At 45.8% G+C, this 22317-nt stretch overlaps 1 protein-coding gene, 1 long non-coding RNA gene and 2 other non-coding genes across 6 annotated transcripts in view; 3 read left to right on the top strand and 1 right to left on the bottom strand.

The window, feature by feature from the left end:
- Positions 1-1697: 1697 nt before the first annotated feature.
- On the top strand, positions 1698-2621 carry LOC117710755 (uncharacterized). Its single transcript, XR_004607086.2, has 2 exons — positions 1698-2348; positions 2545-2621. It is a non-coding gene; the product is annotated as an uncharacterized LOC117710755 (long non-coding RNA).
- LOC117712153 (small nucleolar RNA SNORD104) lies at positions 2404-2473 on the top strand. Its single transcript, XR_004607222.1, has one exon. It is a non-coding gene; the product is annotated as a small nucleolar RNA SNORD104 (small nucleolar RNA).
- Positions 2622-2652: 31 nt separating the features above from the next.
- On the top strand, positions 2653-2784 carry LOC117712216 (small nucleolar RNA SNORA76). The gene has a single exon (XR_004607274.1). It is a non-coding gene; the product is annotated as a small nucleolar RNA SNORA76 (small nucleolar RNA).
- Positions 2785-3446: 662 nt separating this feature from the next.
- The window catches only part of Tex2 (testis expressed 2), a 110878-nt gene continuing 92007 nt past the window's right edge, over positions 3447-22317 (bottom strand). The window contains exons 8-12 of one of the 3 annotated variants that reach the window (XM_034505931.2): positions 19860-19992; positions 13733-13858; positions 12033-12242; positions 6980-7100; positions 3447-4800 (exon numbers count right to left, since the gene is read on the bottom strand). In XM_034505931.2, the coding sequence (XP_034361822.1) occupies positions 4678-4800; positions 6980-7100; positions 12033-12242; positions 13733-13858; positions 19860-19992 (713 nt within the window). In that variant the 3' untranslated portion in view covers positions 3447-4677. The remainder of the gene's footprint in view (positions 4801-6979; positions 7101-12032; positions 12243-13732; positions 13859-19859; positions 19993-22317) is intronic. The other 2 variants (XM_034505932.2, XR_013110973.1) reach the window with 2 other exon arrangements.

The following is a 22317-nucleotide window of genomic DNA, read 5'->3' as shown; positions in this document are numbered from 1 at the left end:
GGAGTAAGTAGATAATCCAATCCTACAGAGCCTGCAGGCCAGGGTAGACATCAATGGAAACTTCACCAGTGGTCCAGAGCCAAGCCCCTCTGGGTTCCTTATGTGCAGATGCTTCCAGGTAATATACAAATGCCTGCTGTAAACCACAGGTGCTCCCTCAACTCCCCCCACCCCCCCACCCCCACCTGACAGTGGAAGCCAGAAGACTGCATCAGATCTGCTGGGAGTTAACAGCCTGACACAGATGCTGGGAATTGAACTGAGCTCAACTCATGTGTATGTAACCACTGAACCATCTCTCCAGTTCCTAACTGTTCATGAGACAGGGTCTCATATAGACCAGTCTGTCCATGACCTCTGTAAGTAGCTGAGGCTGATCTTGTATTTCGGATTCTCCCACCAGCATCTTCCAGTGTTGGTTTTGTGGATGTGTATGTACCACCACACCCAGCTAACATCACTCTCCTAAATAAATGAAAACAAAATATAATCTGTGGGATGTCTCTACAGCAATCCTTAATGTGAAAAGGATAGTTTTTAATGGGTGGTAAGAAAAGAAAAAAGGTCTCCATTAATAATCTATGAATATATTTTAAGAAACTAAGGTGGTGGGGAAGGGAGCTGGAGAGATGGCTCCAGAGGTCCTGAGTTCAGTTCCCAGCAACCACATGGTGGCTCTCAACCATCTGTAAATGGGATCTGATGTTCTCTTCTGGTGTTCTGAAAAGAGCAACTGTGTATTCACATGCATAAAATAAATAAATCTTAAAAAAAAATAAGAAAGTAAGGCAGGTGTAGTAGTGCACACCTTTAATCCCAGCACTTGGGTACAGAGGCTCAGAATCAGTAAATCCACAGAGGCAGAAAGTGAGGGATTACAGCTGGGTTGGGGATGGGTGAGTTGCCAATTAATGTAAGGGCTCTTTCTAGGTTGATAAAAATCGACTATTAGTCAAGAAGTGGTGATGCATGCCTTTAGAGGCAGAGGCAGGTGGATCTCTGAGTTCAAGGCCAGCCTTGTCTACAGAGCAAGTTCCAGGACAGCCAGGGCTACACAGAGAAACCCTGTCTTGAAAAAAACAAAAAGCTTTAAAAAACAAAAGCAAAGAAACAAAACATAAACTAGAGTAGCCAGGGGTGGCGGTGCACACCTCTAACTGAAACTCTTCAGATAAGTAGTTCAAAAGCAAAGACAATTAAAAGCAGAGAATATCAATAAAACCAAAAATGGTCAATCTCTTTGATGGGGTAGAGCACACTCCTGATTCCCAGCACTCGGGAGGCTGAGGCAAGATTATGAATTCAAGACCAGTTTGGTCTATTTAAGCAAGACATTCTCTGAATAAAAAGGGAGCTGGTGAGAAGACTCAGTGGGCCTCTAGAAACTTCCAAGCATTAAACCTATCAGAGGATTACTGTATTTTGTCAAATAGCATTTGGTTGTATAAACAACATAATTTTTAAAATATTTGTCCACTAAAGAGCCTTAGCATGCTTTCAGTTGTGGGGTACTGCTTTTGAATAATGTGCTATTTACAATTATGCATGAGTTTCTATGTGTGCACAGGTTTTAATTTCTCTCGAGTAAATTCCCAAGTATTAATAGGTCACCTGACAAGTGGATGTTTACAGGAAGTTAGTTTTGGAAGCTCCTTTTCCAAAAATGGTTAGCCCATTCTATTCCCAACCGTAATTGGGAGCAAAGCTCTTCACCCTCACCAGCTTACCACAAGGCACACCCTTCCGATCAAGCACACAATATACAGAATAAAGATCTCAAATTGGGCGTTTAAGCCTTTCAAGTGCTGGAATTACAGATGAGTCATGAAGCCAAGCTGAGGGAGGATAATCTCAAACTGAGGATCAGAAAGGTCCTCGTGACCAAATCAGGATTCATTCACATAAACAGTCTATGCTCCTACCGCTCCGGATCCTTTGAACCTAAGAGGCACTTCGGCTCATTTTCCCACCCTCAGTCTGGCTGCTGGGATAGAATACTTCGCACTCGTCACGTTTTTACTTGCCTGGCTGCTTACTGCTAAGGGACCCGCTAATTACAGGACCCCAAATGAGGTATATGGGGAATCCCCCCACCCCCCGGAAAAAGCGAGGGGCTCTCATCTCGCAGACAGCTAGCTTCTTCCCAGCTCTATGGTTGGAGGACCTATCTACACGTTGGAGGACTCAGAAAGCATGACCAATGAGCCCGTCGCTCTTACGCACGTGACAAGAAAGCTGGCTCCTGAATGGTCAATATTGTAGAAGCCCGCCCAACAACTTCCGGAAGCTTTCTTTAAGTTAAGGCCACACGCCCGTTTCGGCCTCTTAGTGACCGGGAGAGCTCTAAGGTAGTGTACTTTTTTCGTGGGCAGAGGGGCTGCACCATTTGTGGGTGGGCGGCCGGTAATGATGACACTCCATACAAAGCACGCGTTAGACTGCTGATCCGGGTGATGCGAATCCGAGTCTGAGCCGACTGCGGCGGCGGTGGGAAGTGGCGGACCCAACCAACTTCGTACCCTTACCTTTCGCTTCTCTTTCCAGGTTTGCCCTGCGCAGAACAGTAGACAACGTGGAGTTTTCCCTTTCCCTAAGCTTCTGAATAAAGTGTTTCAACAATATTGCTGGTGTCCGTGTTTGTCACTCGCCGACGCGCCGCCTTTGAGCCCCCGCGCACCTTCTCGTGGTGCCGGGGGTTAAGCTGCGGCGCCATAGCACATTGCTGGCGCATAACTGGGGCCGCCTGCCCTTCGTAGGCGGCCCTTTTAACCGCTAGCTACAGGCTCAGACTAGCCTACTACACTCTGGGAGTAGAGAGCAGATGGGGTGCCCAGGCCTTAAGAAGCCTAGGTTTGGAAGTAACGATGGTCCGAGTGATGCTTAGTCAAGTAGGTCCTGTCCTTTGTCCCACCCCAAGTGTGGGCGATAGAGATGTAAAAAGGGAGGAACCCTGGAGGTGTGTGTATGGATTCCGTTTGGTAATTAGGCCTCCAAGGGGATTCAAGGACGCAAGGGATCAGAGTGCTTGGATAGCAGGTATGCAGAGCTTGGGCCTGCAGTACTGGGTAGGGAAGCGCCAACTATCACGCACTGAAATCCATTAAACAAAATTGTGTCTGAATAACCGAAATCAGTAAGCTAGAAACTAAGTAATCGCATTAGCGTGAAGTTGCATACTGGGGAGCTTGCTAGCAAGCAATTCAACGGAGTAGGATGAGGAAGCCTTGCATTTGGAGAGTCTCAGTGCGTTCATGTTCCTGTGGGCTTCTCTGAAAAATAACATGTTTGTCTGTTGTTTGACATGAGATTTATTTTGTGAAACAATGGTGCAGTCTTAGAATCTCCGATTGTGGTCTATCTAGTCTTTCCTCTAAAAACCAGTGAACAAGATGTGGACTCCTCACAGGCAAATGGGAGAAATTAAAGCAGCACACTGACTGGAATGATCAAGTAATTTGTCATGTTTTAATGGGATGATTAAAATAAAAGCTCAAATAAGTTTTCAATATATTAATTTCTTTAAAGTCATCTTCAAGCAAGGTGCTGTTTAAGGATATTAAATTATCAGAAGTTACCCAAGATAATTTTGACATTGGATGCAGCTTTAAACAAAAAAAACCTAGTAGGTTTCCTCAAAGCAAATTATACAATTAGAGCCCCCAAATTTGTAAACTAAATGTTCTGACACAAATGCACAAACTTAAGTTGGCAACATTTAAGAAAGGTCACAAGTACACGTGTAGATGTAGTGCTTGCCACTGAGTAAAGTCCATTTGGCCATCAGAGAAGGGGACTGCCCACAAACCTCCCAAACCAGTTAGATAAACAAGGCCCTCCCATCCTACAGCACACAGAAAAACCAGAACACTTCGTGGCTCCCGCTGCTTTCTGGCCCCACCACATCAGTACCAGGGAGGGATGATCCGGTCATTGTGTGCAGTATTTTGACATTGTCACATACGCTCATGTCTCTAGAAAAATCAGGATTGGTTGGGAAGCAAGGTGATTGTACCTTTTTGGGATGGTTTGATCTCATGGCTTTGCCTGACGTTCACACGAAGCCCACTGTCCCCACCCCTGGTGAAAGTGTGGATGTGTATGTTCTATGGCTACTTGCTTCCAAAATGCACAATTTAATATGAAAAAAGGTTGCTATGCCTATTTTACCATCAATGAGATGGCTCACAAAACCACACTCCACACAGGTTACCACAATGACATTCTCCAAGTGTGGAGGGCTGCAGTCATGCGTCCAAAGTGTAGAGTGGAAAAATGTTCCATTGTGCACCAGCTGCCTGAGGAAAAGCTTTGGAGGAGGCAAGGGGAAGCCTTCCAGTTGTACAGCTTTGCTCTGAATGTGCTCATTTGCTGCCATCAAACCTGACTGACTTAAAAAATATAGTCATGGTTGAATCAGCTGTAACTGCCTCTACCATGACAGTTCTTTAGGTCTCCTTTGCCAGTCAAAGCTTCGCAACAGACAAACCAGATATTAGTCACCAGATGCAGGGAATGACACCTCAGTGGAATGGGCCAGCAGGCAGAGGGCAGAAACAGTCCTTTAAAAGACAATGGCTGTGGCACCAGTAAAGGCCACCCCCACAGAACAGACGGCAGCCACAAATCCCACACCTTGAGCTAGGTCTCATAATACTGGGAATGTCCCGTCTTCACCAATCACAGCTGGTCAGAGGCCTCCACAGATGGCTCTTTCAAGAGGCAGGAAGTGGAGCGAGGGTCCATGGCCGAGTGCATTATGGGAATATAAACATCATCCATGTTTGGCATGACAAACACTTTCTGTAGGGAGAGATTAAAGAATAGCTATATGTCAGGCAATCGTCCTTTCATATATGAAGTATTTTCCTATACATTCCAAGCATGTTCTATCACACTGTCTTTGTGTGTGTCAACTTTAATTGCTTTCCACCTTATTTATTGAGACAGCTTTGCTCTGAATGTGCTCATTTGCTGCCATCAAACCTGACTGACTTAAAAAATATAGTCATGAATTTAGAGCTAATCACTGTGACTAGATTGGCTGGCCAGTGAGCTGGGATTTTATGTGGATGTTGGAGATTTGAACCCAGATCCTCAGGCCTGTGCAGCATGCACTTTACTAAATGGCCTGCTCCTCCATTCTTGAACTTACAAGGAGCTGGCAAGGTGGCACATGCTTTTCTTCCCAGCACTTGGGAAGCAGAAGCCAGCAGATCTCCATGCATTCAAGGCCAGCCTGATCTACAGGGTGAGTTTCAGAGCAGCCATGGCTGTTATACAGAGAAACCATGTCTGGAAAAAAACAAATAACAAAAAGAGCTAAGGAACCACACACTGAGCACAAATACAGGAAAAACCTGGTGTGCCAGCTTTGAGGCAAGAGCCCTCAATTTCATATACAATACACACACACACATACACACACACACACACACACACACACACGTGTATGTATGTATTAACTATGTAAGAAATGTTCAATAACCTTAATGTAGGAAAACTGGCTTAGCAACTGCAATATTTCAAAATCGTGTTCATGATAAATATGCCAAGTGAATTCATTCATTAAATCTTAGCACAAATGTGAGCTGAGTTTTTTCACATCAAGGAAATCCTAACATGGTGACAGCACAAAAGAAGAAAAGCTGAAGGCCAGGAGGAGGGCTAAGCAGGGACAGGAGCTGGGTCCCGAGTCTGAGATGTGAGCTTCACCACTGGCACCCTCATGGTGGAAGAGAGCTGACTGCAGATTGTCCTGAGACATTCACCCACACACACACAAAACTTAAAGTGGGACCTGTGGAGGCAACTCTTTCACTCAAGTGCTTTCTTGCAAGTGTGAGGACCTGAGTTTGACTTCGGAAACCCCAGAAGTTGGGTGATCCCAGTGCTGGGAAAACAGTCAGACTGCTGGAGCTCCATAGCCAGCTAGTCCAGACTTACTTGTCCAATTCCTGGCCAATGAGAGACCCTGTTACAAAATACAAGGTGGACAGTGCCTGAGGAATGGCACTTACACACACACACACACACACACACACACACACACACACACACACACACGGAACTTAAAATATACCAATGAAAAGAAATGCAAATATTCTTCAAAGAGGTAAATTTATGACTAAGTAAATAAACCATTTACTAACCCATAAATTTTGAGTCACTTTGTTTTTCTTAAAATTTTGAGACAGGATCTCTCCAGGTTGTCTTGGAACTCATTATGCAGAGCAATCTTTCCTGCCTTTGTCTCAAGTGTTGGGATTAAAGGTATTCACTCACAACCCTAGCTTCCATAAAACTTCAAGAAAGCCATGCTTCAAATAATGGCTCAAGGGCTGGGGTGGGGTAGGATGGCTCAGTGTGGAGTGCTTGCTTAGCATATGCAAAGCCGAGTTTGATTCCCATCACCACAACAAAGTAAAACAAAACAAAAATCTGATCAAAATCTGAAAGAACTAGCTCATCCCAGGCCTGAGACACAGTTACTATCACTGTGGCAGAATGCAGGAAGCAGGCTTGGAGGGTAAACTCTGGCTTAGGTGTTATTTAAGGGAGGCCCGAATGACTTTAGATTCCCAAGACAGTTGTTGCTGGCATAGAGTTTCCTTGAATGTTAACTAAACTAAGTAAGGCAACAGAGTCAGGGAACATTTTTCCTGCCCACCAGCTAGGTGCTACTGGCTGCCCAGTTCCTGACTTCATGTGGGACAAAGCCAAAGCCTGAGAGTCTGTAGGCTTACAGGGTACCATCATCTTGCCTCTAAACACAACTGCTGAGTTCTTTGGAGTCTATTTAATGGAAAAGTTTCAGTGTCTTTGGAACCATTCTAAAATATTAAGCCCAAGCTTAACATAGGTGTTTTCTACTAGGATGACGTCCATGCAATTCTCCACAAGGATCTGGATCAGGATGAAGTCCAGGCCCTCCCTTCCACTCAGTGCTCTTACACTCTGTGGGAAACACGGGGTGTTTTACCTGAAGCTCCTGCTCCAGCTTCTTCTCTATCCACTCTGTCACGTGAACTAAAGTTACTTCTCTCTCTCCGAGTTTTGGCCGAGCTTTCAGCTCCACATATGGTGGCTTCCGGAAACCATACCTTCGTGAAGAAGATAGTAACCACATTAAAGAAGAGAAAGGAAGTGAGCAAGCACTGGCACCACAGACCCCTTTCTGGCACGGGTTTACCACTAAATGGTCTCTAGTTCTGAACCGCCCTGTTCCTGACTCAGCAGAGCACAGGTGAGCTCTGAACACCTCTGTCTGCTGGGCAGTGTCAGGGCTCTGAGGGATTCAGACCAGTGCTGACAATGAAGAAAAGCCAAGAGATCAATTGCAGAAGGCTAGGGACTGATCACTGCTTTAGAGATTTTATTTCCATAAAATGGCAATGGCCTTTTGCTTTGTATTTTTAATAGCAATAAGATGTGCTCATTATGAGTTCCAGGACAGCCAGGACTACACAGAGAAACCCTGTCTTGAAAAAAAAAAAAAGATCAATAGTCCTTAAAAGTCACTGTTCTGCCAGGTGATGGTGGCGGCGGCGGCAGCAGCGCACGCCTTTAATCCCAGCACTTGGGAGGCAGAGGCTGGCGGATTTCTGATTTCGAGGCCAGCCTGGTCTACAGAGTGAGTTCCAGGATAGCCAGGACTACACAGAGAAACCCTGTCTTTAAAAAAACCAAAAAAATAAAAGAAAAAAAAAAAAAAAAAAAAGATGTGCTCATTATAAAAACCAAAATATATAAGCCAGAACTTTTCAGACGACACAGCCTCCTTCTGAATGCTGTCCCCACAAGAGTGCCCTCTCCTAAGCAAGCTCAAGCAGAAAAACGTCTATACACTGCTTTTTTTCACCATGTGCCAAGTCATGTTTTTCTCACAGTCTTGCTATGAAGGCCAGGCTGGCTTACGAGCTCTCCAAGTCCTGAGTCTCTGCCTCTTGAGTGCACAGGTGACAGGAATGTGCTGCCTCACCCCCGCCACACCCCTTCTCATCTTTGTCACACCCCTGCTCCTCCCACCACACCCCTCCTCATCCACGCCTCGCTCTTGTCTTGTCCATCACACCCCTGCCTTGTCCCTGCCACACCATGCCTTTTATGATTTCTATAGCAGCCTGGCACTCAGAGCTGTTGACAGAGTGTCCAGAGCAGCACAGTGTGGTGGCACACTTGTAACCCCAGCATTCAGGAGGCAAGGCAGGAAGATCCTAGTTTGAAGATCAAGGACTAAAAATGAAGAGGAATAGAGAAGTAGAGAAATCCTGCAAGTCTGTTCTGAGGAAATAAAGGCCATAAAAGAGTGTCACTTTAAGGTGGATAACAATAAAATGAACATCGACTCCCAGACTCGTGTGTGTGAATGTTTGGGCCATGGGGAACAGCACTATTAGGAGGTGTGGTCTTGTTAGAGGAAGTGTGTCACTGTGGAGTTGGGCTTTGAGATCTCCTATGCTCAAGCTCTGCCCAGTGTGGCTCACAGTCCCCTCTTGCTGATCTTTCTGATCGAGTTGTAAACTCGTGGCTCCCCCAGTACCATGCTTACCTGCACACTGCCATGTTTCCTGCCATGATGATACTGGACTGATAAACCTCTGAAACTGTAAGCCTGCCCCAATTTAAAGTTTCCTTCATAAGGGTTGCTGCGGTCATGGTGTCTCTTCACAGCAATGAAACTCTAACTAAGATAATCAGTTATCATTACAATTCATCCATGAGGGGCTGGGGCAAAAGATGAAAGCACGCAGAAGCAACGAATTATGAAGGCAGTCCACTCAAAGTAACACTGGCAATGCCAGTACAACAAGTTTCCCTTGAGGGCTTTGAAACTACAGCAGCTGTGCTCTGGGGGGTGTGGCTCAGGACCTGTGCACATTAGTGGACGGCACCTAGCAGCTGCAGAGGAAGATAACGAGTCAGAAGAGGAAGAGCAGGAAGAGCAGCTCATGGGGCTGGAGAGATGGCTCAGTGGTTAAGAGCACTGATTGCTCTTCCACAGGTCCTGAGTTCAATTCCCAGCAACCACATGGTGGCTCACAACCATCTGTAATGGAATCTGATGCCCTCTTCTGGTGTCTCTGAAAATAGCCACAATGTACTCATATAAAATAAATTAAAACATTAAAGTCAGAGCTTTCCCTATTGTGTTCTACAAATGCTGTCCATGCCCCACTGCCAAGAATGTGTTATCTAAAGTTCTCAAGGATGGAACTCCATCCTTTACTTGGCTGTAAGTATGGATAGAATGTCATGATAGGACATAGTCACAGTGGTGGGCAGACATGGGGGCGGTGGGGAGACGGGAATACACACGTGAAGTAAACTCAGTATTTAAAGTTTTTAGAATGTCTAGATAAGACACTAAGCATTATCAAACTACCTAAAACTTAGGTATAAGAAACACAGTAAATTTGTCAAATTGCTTTGTTTCCATTATATTTTGTGTTGTTGTTATTGTTTTGTTATAGAAACACAGTAAATGTTATAGAAACACAGTAAATATGTCAAATTGCTTTGTTTCCATTATATTTTGTGTTGCTGTTATTGTTTTGTGGTGTAAAGGACAGAACCAAGGGCCTTGAGCATGCTCAGCAAGTTTCCTGCCAGTGAATTATCTGCTCTATCTAAAAGTCAACAGTTAAAGGAAAATGTTGTATCAACTCACTATTTTAGAATAAGCTTTTCAACCTAGTACAGTAAGGTATTCAGCAATGTCTATTTCTGGAGTATTTGAACATGAGCTTCTTTTTTAAAAAATTTATTTATGTATATGAGTACACTGTCACTGTCTTCAGATAAACAGAGGGCATCAGACCCCATTACAGATGGTTGTGAGTCACCATGTGGTTGCTGGGAGTTGAACTCAGGATCGCTGGAGAAGCAGTCAGTGCTCTTAACTGCTGTCAGCTAACCAGCCCATTTTTTTTTCTTATTTCTTATTTTTAAAAAGGTAACATTGTATGTGTATGTGTGTGTGTGTGTGTGTGTATACAAGTGTATGTGTGTACACAAAGCTATGTGAACATGTATGTGGAGGTCAGAGGACAACCTGCAGGAGTCAGTTCTGTCCTTCCACCATGTGTTAGTATTCTGTCTAAACTCCACCTCCACAGTTACCTGGCAACAGCCAGGTAGGCCTGGTCCACTATAAAAGGGGCTGCTTGCCCTCTCCTCTCTCTGTTGACCTCTTGATCTCTTGCTTTTCCCTGTTCCCTCACCCCTCTCCCCTCTCTCCACGTGGTCATGGCTGGCCTCTACTTCTCCTCTTCTCTTCCTCCTCTTCCACCTCCTCCTCCTTTTCTTCTTCCTCCTCCTCCTCCTCCTCCTCCTCCTCCTCCTCCTCCTCCTCCTCCTCTTCTTCTTCTTCTTCTTCTTCTTCTTCTTCTTCTTCTTCTTCTTCTTCTCTCTCTCTCTCTCTCTCTCTCTCTCTCTCTCTCTCTCTCTCTCTCTCTCCCTGCCTTTCTCTGCCTCTACTACCCTCCTGGCTCCCCTCCCCATGCCCTATATAAATTCTATTCTATACTATACTGGTGTGTGACTGGTCCCTCAGGGGGAAGAGATGCCTCTGCATGGGCCCGCTGAGACATCCCCTTCCCCCATACCTCTCTACACACAGAGCATACTCTCTTTATCTTTTTATAAACACATCACCATGTTGGGTCCCAAGATTGAGCTCAAATTGCCATCCTGTTGGCCCTTCTCTGACTGTTTTGTCTTCTCTTTACACTTGTTTTACTAATCATTCATTAAAAAAAAAAAACCAAAACAAACAAACAAAAAACCAAAACAACAACCACAAAGCCAGTATAGGAACTGGAGAGATGGCTTCAGTTAAGAGCACTGACTGTTCTTCCAGAGGACCTGTGTTCAATTCCCAGCACCCACATGGTGACTCACGACTGTCTGTTAACTCCAGTTCCAAGGGATCTAATGCCCTCTTCTGGTCTTCTTGGGCAACGTACATCATTTGGGCACTTATACATACACACAAAACAAAACAAATGCATCTTTTTTTTTTTTTTTGGTTTTTTCGAGACAGGGTTTCTCTGTGTAGCCCTGGCTGTCCTGGAACTCACTCTGTAGACCAGGCTGGCCTCGAACTCAGAAATCCGCCTGCCTCTGCCTCCCAAGTGCTGGGATTAAGGCGTGCGCCACCACCATCCGGCTACAAATACATCTTTTTTAAAAAAAGTAAATAATACTTAAACCACTTATAAAAGCTACATTTGAGTTTTACTAGGAATCACTGGCAATTGCCTCCTAATGATTGGCCACTGGCAGAGACCCTCTTCCTACAAAGCCTGCCAGACACTAAGGGGTATGAGGCACAGTGAGAGCTCTGAGGTCTGTTCCTTACCTCGCATGGCTGTGACTATTTTATAGGAGATTCACAGACAAAGATAGATGTTGGGCCTGTGAATGATTCCTTCATCAGTTGTAAACTATGGCTTGAGCACTGTAACACCCCTCCCCTACACCTCCAATGCTGATACCCTGGGGAGTATGCCGGCCATGTCTGTATCTTCAGCATCCCCAGGTGGTACTTCTACCCAGAGCCTCCTCCTCAGAGAGCCTCCTATCGCAAGTGTACGAGGCAGCCTCCCAACACCAAGACCTCACTGAGGGAGCACCTCCTCACTGCCTGGACTCTGCTGCATGTGTGATTGCCATCTGTCAAGAAAGAAGGCCTTAAGAAGACTAAGCCAGTGCTGTAGTTCCAACCCACGCTGGGCAGAGATAGGGGCTGACTACAAAGGGCAATTGTTACTATTGGTGGGTGAGTCAGCTTTAGAGAAAGGAGGACCAAGGACAAAAACAGCCCCTCCCACAAACTTCACATTCACCTTAACTCTTCTGACATATGAAGACCATCCTTAAAAATGGACAAGAGACAGTCATGGAAGAAAACACAATGACTAATGATTGAGATGAATCTAATAAAAACAGCGTGGAAATGCTCTTGTCCAGGGTTAAGTAGGTTGGGACTTTTATGGTCATGTGGTAAGGGGACCACTAGGGCATATACGCACCATATCCGGTCCGTTGGGGGCGGTGGGATGTTGACCGCCAAGGTCCCTCGACACTCTTGCACTTCCACAGTTAGCAGCAGTGGCGTATTAGAGACTTCTTCCATCTTCTTTTTAATGAATTCTGTCTCTGTTGCTTTTTGGAAATATTTTGATTTGGTGATCTTATCAACAAACCTCATAATCTTACTTGTTCGATGACCTCCGACGTACCTTCAAACACAGAATGCAGAGGTGTGTTAGCGTGCGTGTCAGGGGAGCGGGGTTCCCAGGGATCAAATTCAGGCTGTCAGACACTTGCTGCCAAGCCATCTCACTGGCCCTAAATACCTTCTACTAGCACGAGCCTTGTGAGTGCACTACTCTCTACAGCTTTCCCACTGTGGCACGACACACACTGTGGTCAGGCCACTCTGTCTGAGGACTGTCCTGTGTATATAAGACATTTAGTGGCATCCTTGGCTTCCAAAGATTAGATGGCACAAATGTGCTCCTCGTTGAGATAATCAAACATGTGTCCGTCCGCCTGTGGGAGTTGAATCACCTTTGGTTGAGAACTACTTTAGAGAACATGCACAGGTCAGACAGAGTGTTCTGGCTGGACAGCGGACATCCGGACAGAGTCATGCCACTGAGGAGGAGGCTCCTTTGTAGCACTCTGAGACTCAGCATGAGCCCTTGTCCTACCGGAGAACCTCTGCTTCTAGACGGCACACAGAGACCCACGCTGCACTGACAGCAAAGCAGCGGCTTAATGGACCATCACACCAAAGCTGGAGCTTTTCAAAGGGCTTGAAGCCTGCACCTCTTCCTTCATAGGTTTAGAACTGAAGGGAAAAAGCTACATCTAGTGGATCTGCTGGCAAGCCAAGAAAAGTAACACTTGCCTCTGGTCCTGCTTATTATCGCAGACACAAGAAGAGTGGCAAGTAGCTTCTTCACATCCCCTGCAGTTTCAGACATCATGGATGGTATATATACAGAAATGTGTGTGTGTGTGTGTGTGTGTGTGTGTGTGTGTGTGTGTGTGTGTGTTTGAACCCAGGGCCCTCAATTGCTGGATGAGCATGCTACAACCAAGTAATGCCTCCAACCCAAACAATAGCGCTAAGAGGTAGCAACTGTGCTGGCAGACATCTGTGTTCTCCTCCCACCTTCTGTGCGGCTTCAAAGAGAGCGGGCTGCTATTTACTCACAAGTTTCTGCATCACCTGCTGCTATAACCTTACATTTATTTCCTTTTAAATAATGTAAAGGTCCTTACAGAAAGGCACGTGATAGACTCTGATCATTACACTGCCAAAGGAACAGACACAAAGAGCCCTCAGATGAATTAATGATCCAGAAGAGCAGCTAGGTCATCCACAGTCTCAAAATTCACAAAAAGAAATAACCTAAGCATCTGAGCTCTGGAGAGAGCAACAGCAAGTAGATGGGGCGGTGCGCACGATTCCCTTCTCTCCGAGACCACCAGGGGGAGGTGGTGTGCAGTCTGCACCCTCTGAAGACCTCTGGGAGCACTTCTAGAGACAAGCCTTTCCTTCAAAGTCTCTGATATTTACTCACACTGCAAGGCAAAGCCAAAATCTTCCCTCTTAGGATGTTTCACTCAGCAGGAAGAAGCCCAGAGGGGAAGGGAAAGACAGGCTGACTCCTGGCTGCTCCCTTGACCATCAGAGCCTCCAGAAGTCCCATCCACTCACCCTTCAGCTCCAGGGAGTGGCTGTTTGTCTCCAGCACTGGGTTCTGGTGGATCATCTTCCTCAGAGGAGCCGGCACTGGAGGATTCTTCATCACTGTCAGCCAGACAGTATGCCCTGGGCCTGCAACTGAACAGAGAGGAAGTCACTGGCAGTGCACGGATTCGCAAACTCTCTCTCTCTCTCTCTCTCTCTCTCTCTCTCTCTCAAACACAGAGGGTCAAGAAGAAACCTCTGTCATATGTTGTCAATGTTACTAAGAGACAATCCAAGAGTTCTTGGATTGGCTGTTTACTCAGAAAATTCCAGCACCAAGTCCCAAGTCTCCTGACAGGACTGCAGAGGACTTGAGCCCAGAACAGTTTGCTTTTGAGCATGCACCAGAAAGACAGGTGGTAGAGTGGGATGGAGTCACATACAATGTAGGAGTGGGGTAAATGAAAGAATGAGCCGTTGGCAGGGGCATGATGGCAGCTTAATGCTGGTGACGTGATTGCCTCACTAAGGATGAGGGGTACAGGCAAGTCCCTTGTCTATGGCTTAATCACCTCTCAAAGTAGTTTTGACTGAACTGGTGAGATTAGATACTATACCATGCCTGCTCTATCTCCTGGGTGTGGGGTCACAAAGACAGCCCAAAGCCACAAGGTGGCAAGTCTCAAGGGACTCAAAAAAGCACCTGACATAAGAACTTAGGGACTTTTCTAGAACAGCTCAAATGTAAAGGCCAGGCTTTCCAGCCCCTTTATAGATCACTGCTCTTCACTGAACTCTTTAGGGTTCCAGAGGGGTACAGAGCTTGCTGGTCACCAGCAGAGCTGAAGGATCAAGGTTTCCTTCTGAGGTTTGCTTCCTGACCTAGCAAAGGTATCTTCCTGCTTATGAGATTACTAGCCAGGCCCCATCTCTATAGCTCAGGGACTTATAGGCATGTCAAGGACAAAGGACAGAGCCATCTCTGAACACTACTGAGCAACAAAATGATCACTAAACACAGCCTTGTACTGCTGACCAGAGCAAAGTACTCAGGCAAGGAAAGATGGTGCAGCTTAGGCCCTGCCTCCCTGCTGCCACGGCCCTCAGGTTCTCGACACTTCCTTGAGCCACTAGAAACCCATGGGGGTAACTGTCTCCTGATTAATGGGGGTCAAGGGCAGAGCACACAGCTGTGTGCATCAGACAGCCAGGCTGAGCCTCTCACCCTGAAACCAGAGCTGGCTGTAAGAAGATCCCACTGATGTCCTCCCAGGCAGGACACGGGAATCTTGCTCACCCTGACTCTGAAATGCAGCCACAGCTGCACCCACAAGCTGGCCTTCGATGTTGAAGGGGATGTCCCTCTTGAGAAGCCTCTCCTCATCTGAAATACCTGCTTCCCATTCTACCAACAGGCTAGTTTAGAAGTGCTTCTGTGCCCTTGCTGCTCAGAGCTGCCTTGGAGGTCCTGTGGGAAGGCCATCCTCACAAAGCTCTTGGGTTTCAAATCTATACAGAAAATTCAATTCTCAAAAAACAAAAACAAACAAACAACCTCTGAACTGGTTTTTTAGATAAAGAGAGTCAGAAATGTAAATTGCCAGAGATTACACAACTGCCCCATATCTCCACCAGTCAAACAGCTGTGTTGCTGGCTTTCAAGCCTCGTGCTGACAGGTATGGAAGGCGGCCTAACAGCACAGGGCAAGTCCTCACCCATACACAGCACAAAGCATCTGGAATCACAGTGAGATCTGCTGAGCCGGGGACTCTCATGTCCCTACCAACGTGTGCTGTCTGGCACCTCCATCCCCTGGGTGGAAGATGCCAGTGGATGAACTGAACGCTGCACTGGGCTCCGGGGTTCCAGAATGAATGAATGCTCTACAGCTTCAAGTGCAGCATTCAGACAAATGCTGCCTAGGCTACAGTGCGTCACATGCTGTGGAGTCTGATTTTGACTAAATAGCATTTCTATCACCCAAAATGGGAGCTGTGTCACGTGGAGCCCAGGGCCACTGTGTGACTAATGTTTGGCTCAGACACAGTTTTTATAACTAAATGTGCATGATATGCTTTTGACCTTCTGATGTCAACAAGAACTTTAGAGACACAGTACACGTCCTCAGAAAAGATGTGTAGGGTGTGTAGAAGACACTACTGGCTTTAAACACAACTCAGAACTCTAGAAGAGCGTGCTATCCTCTCAGAGAACCACTGAACAGACTCATTCTGTTACACTGCTTCTGGTAAAAACCACTCACAATAGTTCTTGTGCCTAGAGTCAGACACAAGAGAAAGGACGTTATTTTCTCTTGGTCTGTCTTGGTCCCTTGGTCTCTCTACCACTCACCCCATGGGGATTTTATTTTGTAATCCAAGCTGGCCTGGAACTCACTATGTTGCCTAGGTTGGCTTCAGACTCAGGCTATGTCTCATGCCTCAGGTTCTCAAGTGTTGGGATTGCCAGGATGAGCCACCATGCCTGGCTCAAATGTTTTATTTCTTGTTAGAATAATCATTATCACTTCTGGCAACTGCCAGCAGCCAGTCAGCCTATTTGTGTGTCTGTCTGTTTGTCTCTTTTTGCCTGGACATATATGTCTGTGTTATATGCATGTGCTGTGCCTACAGAGGCCAGAAGACAATAGATGGCCTTGGAACTGGAGTTACAGATGGTTGTGAGCCTCTATGTGGGTGCTGGGATTTGAACTCTAGTCCTTAGGAAGAACAGTTAGCACTCCTAATGGTTGAGCTATCTCTCCAGGCCCATTCCAGTAGTTTCTCAAACTACCTGCAAAGCAGGCTGATTGCTATCACTTTGGAATAGTTAAAAGAATGACACAGATGCCAGAGGCAATTGTAAAACGCTTTCAGTGAAGAGTAAATAAGCATATTCAACAGCCTTAGGTGGGGACCTCACTCCTCAGAATGCATTAACTTTCTTTTACTTGTAAGAAACCAGTGGCATTAGCTGCATGTGCATATGGACACACACACCCAGGACAAGACCTAGTTATGGTCTACTTGGCTCCTAGGAAGATCAGGGACCTAGGTAAGGGTGGGGAGACTATACGCTGGCCCAAGCTGCACCAAGTACATTGCAAAATTACCCCACTATCCATTTAAAGGATCTGTCATGTAGGATGCATTCTCTGACTTATTTAAAGGCCATTTACAGGTTTTCCCCTAAAGTTTAGACTGCTCAGCACCTGCCTCCTTCCCCTCCACTCCCACAGCGCTGGGGACAGCCTAGGCGCTCACACATGCTAAGCTCTTCCACTGAGCTATACTCCCAGTCCCTGAAACCCATTTGGTCTGCCTTATTGCCCCAAAGTGCTTTAACTATAGTGTGTGACAAGGAGATATGCTGTTTGTAGAAGTACAAGTTTGCAAGAGCCCATAAATGACTTTCAAAGGGAGCTTCAGACTAAAGCAACCTAGATTTCAGTTTCTCTCTCCTGCTCTCTGGGTACCACTATAAGCAAACTTCCACTAGAAGAGGGAACTTGTAGAAGTTTCCCAAGAGCACAGTCACTTGAGTGGGACCTGGGGCAAACCCATGTGTGGCCTGCGGCCTGGAAAGGTGGAGGAGGCTAGACAGGGGGCCTGGAGAAGAGGGTGCTGCAGGCCTCTACACAGCCTGCTTGAGGGTGTTCAGTATTAACAAAGACATCAGTGTTCAATAACTGCCACCACATGGACTGCCTTCTGTCCCTCCACTCCTTAGCCTCAAGGTGGCCATATATGTTCATGGCTGAGGACCAGAGGAAGCAGATTTTAGAAATGCTTCTGGAACTAGGTTCTGGTATCACACATGGGCTTTCAGGGAGTTTCAATGCTTCAAAACTCTGAGCCAAACCATGGCTGTGGAAATGTTTTCCTGTGATAAAGATGGGATCTGGGTCCTAAGCTTCTCCAAGGGTCTGTTTCTCAGGCCTTTTTCCTCAAAAAGGAAGGGCTCTGAGGTTGTATTTTTCTTTGCATTGAAAAGTGATGGCAAATTACATATTAACGTATATTTTAACATCCTCACAGGAGGAAGACAGAGATCACATTCAGGATTCTTCTATGAAATGATGGTTTTAGAAATACATTTTACCATGAAAGCCACATTCCCAAAGAAAGGGAGTGTTTTCAGTCAGTCTAAAGAAACATGGCATCCCGTGATGCCAGTTTGTGGACGTAAACCGGGTAGAAAGCCAGGACAGCCAGAAGAACAACAGTCACTGTGGAGTGTGTCAAATGTTGGGAGCTGACTTTAAGCAGAAAGCAGCTATCAACTTTGCAGCCATCTGGAACCATATACCCTGATGAGAGACTTGTTTTTCAACAGCCTACAACAGCTGAAGCACACACTGACAAACATCTTGTTTATCCCACATAGCTTGTTTTGCTGTTTAGTGACCCCAGCTTCATGGTGCATGTGGTAAAGTGTTTTCACCTGTGTTCTCCTGCTTGTGCTTATAAATACCCAGGATTTCCTTGTAAGGGTGTGGTGGTGGTAGTCAGTAGGAGGTGTGAATATAGTCTGTGGGAGACAGTAAAGGAGACTTGACCACATACCCTGTCTTGTCTCTATTCTTCGTGTCTCTTTCCCTTCTTCCCCCCCCCCCCCACTTTCTCTTGCTAAACCCTGACCTGCGGAACAGAGCTGGCCATTAGAGTCAAAGACAAGACTCAGACCAAGCGGTCTGCTGCCCACCTGATGTGTTCGCCTTGCCTTTCCACCAGAGCCTGAAGCCCTGTGCTGGGGTGCAGCTGTTTTTGAAAGGCCCTTACTCAAATGCTAACAACCAAAGGAAGCTCTGGCCCACTCCCATTTAGTAGATACATTAAAAAAAAAAAAGTGCTGGAGATCAAATCTAGATCAGGCTAGATCAGGACCCCAGCATTTCTCAACAGAGAAGTCTAGGGGATTCTGTCAGCAGAGCCTCACTCCTGCTCCCAGCCTCCCGGAGCCCTTGGAGCCCTTGGACTGTGCCTTCGTGTCTGGAAACATGATGAAATGACATTGTCTTGTGGCTTCCAATGGGACCAAATCAGGCTCAGCACACATGGGTGTGAAATGCCACACAGGGAGTTGATGAATACCACTCACCAGAAAATACAAATCCAAAGATTGCCGAATCCAAATACATTTTAACAAATAGCGGAGAAATGGAAGGAAGACAGCAGAGAGGAGTTAGGTTGTGTACAGCAGGTGCAACTCTCCAATTATCAAAACAGGAACATTTCAACACATAACCCAGATAAATCAGGATAATCTAAGCAAAACAATGTCCTTGAAGACACAACTCACCCCCCTTGGTTTATTAGCAAGGAAAACCTAAAGAGGGCCAATCAGCTTACAACTAAGCAAAAAGCCCAGGAGCCAGTGTCTTGCACTTAGTTTACTGTGGCAGCTCCAGCCACTGTAGTTTAATCCTTGCAGAGGGACTTGGGATGGAAGGGGCCATATCCTTTAACTTGGCTAAAATAGTATTACCATTTAGATGTGTAACCAGAACAGTGGCTTTTAAGGTGTTAAGAATCTGAGCATCAAATCCGGGGTAGGGTGTGTATTCAGGTGTTCAAGCTCCATTAATTACCTCACAATTCTGAAATATTTCCGAATCAGATTAACTCTGGGTAACAGATGTACTATCTACACAGAGAAGAATTTACTAAGCAAATCAGCATTGTATTATCTCAGGAAAGTGCTTCTCAGAACACTTGCGGATCGTCCTCTTAGCTGCCAAGTCAACCATCTCGTTATAAATAATTCTGAGCTGGTGACTAAAGTGGTAGATCCCCCGGGGACCGTAATCTGCTCCACCCATTGCCTTCTGGAGCTCGAGCTGAGGTAGGCTTCAGAGTAAGGGCTTGATTTGCACAAAGGTTTATGCTCAGAGGGGTCTGTCCTGCTTGCCTGTGCCAGTGATGCTTGCTGAATAACTAAGACAGTGTCACCCCTGCCACTGCTGGCACCAGCAAACAGCCACTGTAGGCTGCTATAGCAGTCCCTGGGTGTGAGGGTCACTCCGTGATCAGAAGTGCTGACACTGACCTGCCGGCCATTCAGGGGCTGCCACGCCCTCACCTGCTTCTCACAGGCTGCATGGAGAGGCTGGGTCCCCAGGGTTGGTTAGTAAATTCATATATAGCCCCTTACCCTTCTTTGCCAATTTCTCCAACCTTCAGGGCTTCAACAAGAGGCTCTTTACCTAGTTTGGTCAAGTTCATTTTGGTCTCGAGAGTCATCAGAAAGGACCCATTGTAAGACATTTCCAAATCGATCCAGAGTCCTAGAGAGACAGTTTAAAAAAAAAAAAAGGTTTTGTTTTGATTTTTTTTTTTTTTTTTTTTTGCCTCCCAAGAAATATGAGTCTAAACTACAGTATCAAAAATGTTATTTTCAGGACTAGAAAGATAGTTCAATGGTGAGGAACACTTGCTGCTCTGCAGAGGAGTTCAGCTCCCAGCACCCAAATGATGGATTACGGTCATTATCTAACTCCAGTTTCAAGGGCTCTGACACCCTCTTTCGACCTCTGAGGACATCGGGCATGCATGTGGTGCACACAGGCGCATGTAGGCTAAATACCCAGACACACAAAATAAGCCCTTCAGCGTTCTTAAGTTAGCATTAAAGTCGACATGTGACTTGTACTGACTACAGAGGGGTGTAAAGCATGAGGCGCTTCTACCATCAGAACGTGTGGAGAAAGGCTGCAGTGGTTTGCGTGCTGGGCAGTGGCCAGCACGGCCACTCTGGGGGTCACAGTGAATTCAGTGTTCATGTGGGCTCTGCAAGGACTCCATCCTCTCTCTCCCCCTCCTCTTCTTCTCCTCACAGTAAAGAAACAAATGCCCAGAAGGCAATGGGCTGACCCACAGCTCTACCAGGAAGGGTGGCCAATGTGCTGCTGTTTGCCAAGTGAGGAGACTTCACTGTGCTCTGACTGACTCCATAAGGCAGTCATCAGTGGGCTGGGGCTTAGTAATGTAGCTGTTGGGGGTCACTCTTGTAAGCTTCTCACCTATACCCAGTAAGGTGAGATGGCTCAGCAGGTAAAGGTCCCCTGCCACCAAGCCTGATGACCTGAGTTTGATTCCCTGAGCACACATGGGATAGGAAAGGAAGAGACCTGACAAGCTGTCCTCCCACCTCTGCAGGCAGAAGGCACCTCATCTACCTCCTCCCTGCAAACAGGGAGTAAACGGTTTAAAGAGAATCATTTAAAAACACAAAAAGACAGCCCAACAAACTCATTGTGCTCTCCTGTGTGCTCTCTCTCTCTCTCTCTCTCACACACATCCCAAATTTTTAGATGTTTTCTTAAAAGATTTATTTATTTATTTTATTTGTGGGCTTAAGAGATGGCTTAGCGATTAAGAGTACTGGCTGTTCTTCCAGAGGTCATGAATTCGAGTCCTAACAACCCCATGGTGGCTCACAACCATCTGTAATGGCATCTTATGCCCTATGTGTCAGTGATAGCTTATTCATATACATAAAAAAAGAAAGAAAGAAAAAAAGATTTGTTTTATTTGTATAAGTGTTTTGCATACACATAAGGTATGTGTACCGTGTACATGCCTGGTGCAACAGAATGTCAGAGAGGATATTGGAGCCCCTGGACCTAGCATTATGGATGGTTGTAAGCCACCAGGCAGGTGCTGGAAACTGAACCAAGGTCCTCTGCAAGACCAACAAGAACTCTTAACCTCTGAGTCATGCCTCTAGCCCCCAAATTTTTATATTTTTAGTGTCCATTTGTTTCTGGAAATTACCTAATAATAAAAACAAAAGGATTTCCAGGAGCATCTAGGTAAATCTGGAGAACCACTTAATGCCAGGGTTTTAAGAATTTAGTTATCAGAAGGATAGTACTGCCAATAGCTTATATCTCATTTCATCAGGATGGCTGCCACTGGACCAGCATCTACACAGTGTGCACAGATGTCTCGTAACTCCCTGTCAGCACAGGAGGGGATGGCCTGGCAGGCGAAGCCACGTGAGATGCTTCTTACTCTTAGAGCTCCATAAGACCTCATGGATATTTAATCAAAATGCAATCCTTCAAGTGGCTATTTAAATGCTAATAAACTTTTATAGATCCTCATAAGACAAGTGACAATATGTAAGAGGAAGCCGGATATTAATCTCACACTATTCTTCATACATAGCTGCATTTCAGTCCACTGCAGTAAACAGCCCCTCCCCTTTTATCCCCTGGATAAAAGCACCATCCAATCTTCTGAAGTACTAATGGTGCAATTCTTCACTAAAGGCAGAATAATTCCTATTTGGTTTCCAACAAATTCTTCCTGTCACTGAATGCGATTATTCTCCATGAGCGACTTAGTTAAATTAAGTGGCACAGGTCAAGAGTGATTATCTTCTTTGTGGGAAAAACTGCTTCATTTCTAGTTTACAGTAAGCAGTTAAAAAAAACCATTAGCTTACTCTTCAAAATGCTGTTACTGTGGAGATAAAAGGCACATCTGCTTCAGGAAAGACATTTAGTCCTTAACTACTTCCAGGAGAAAGGGATCAGTCCAAAGGGCTACATAGGAATTTTAACTCACTATAAAAAGGACACTAATTTCTTCTGGAAATCCTGGCC

The sequence above is a fragment of the Arvicanthis niloticus genome, chromosome 6, assembly GCF_011762505.2.
Source record: "Arvicanthis niloticus isolate mArvNil1 chromosome 6, mArvNil1.pat.X, whole genome shotgun sequence".
NCBI lineage: Eukaryota > Metazoa > Chordata > Mammalia > Rodentia > Muridae > Arvicanthis > Arvicanthis niloticus.
Note: the sequence above shows the minus strand (reverse complement) of the source record. Positions and strands in the feature narration are given on the sequence as shown.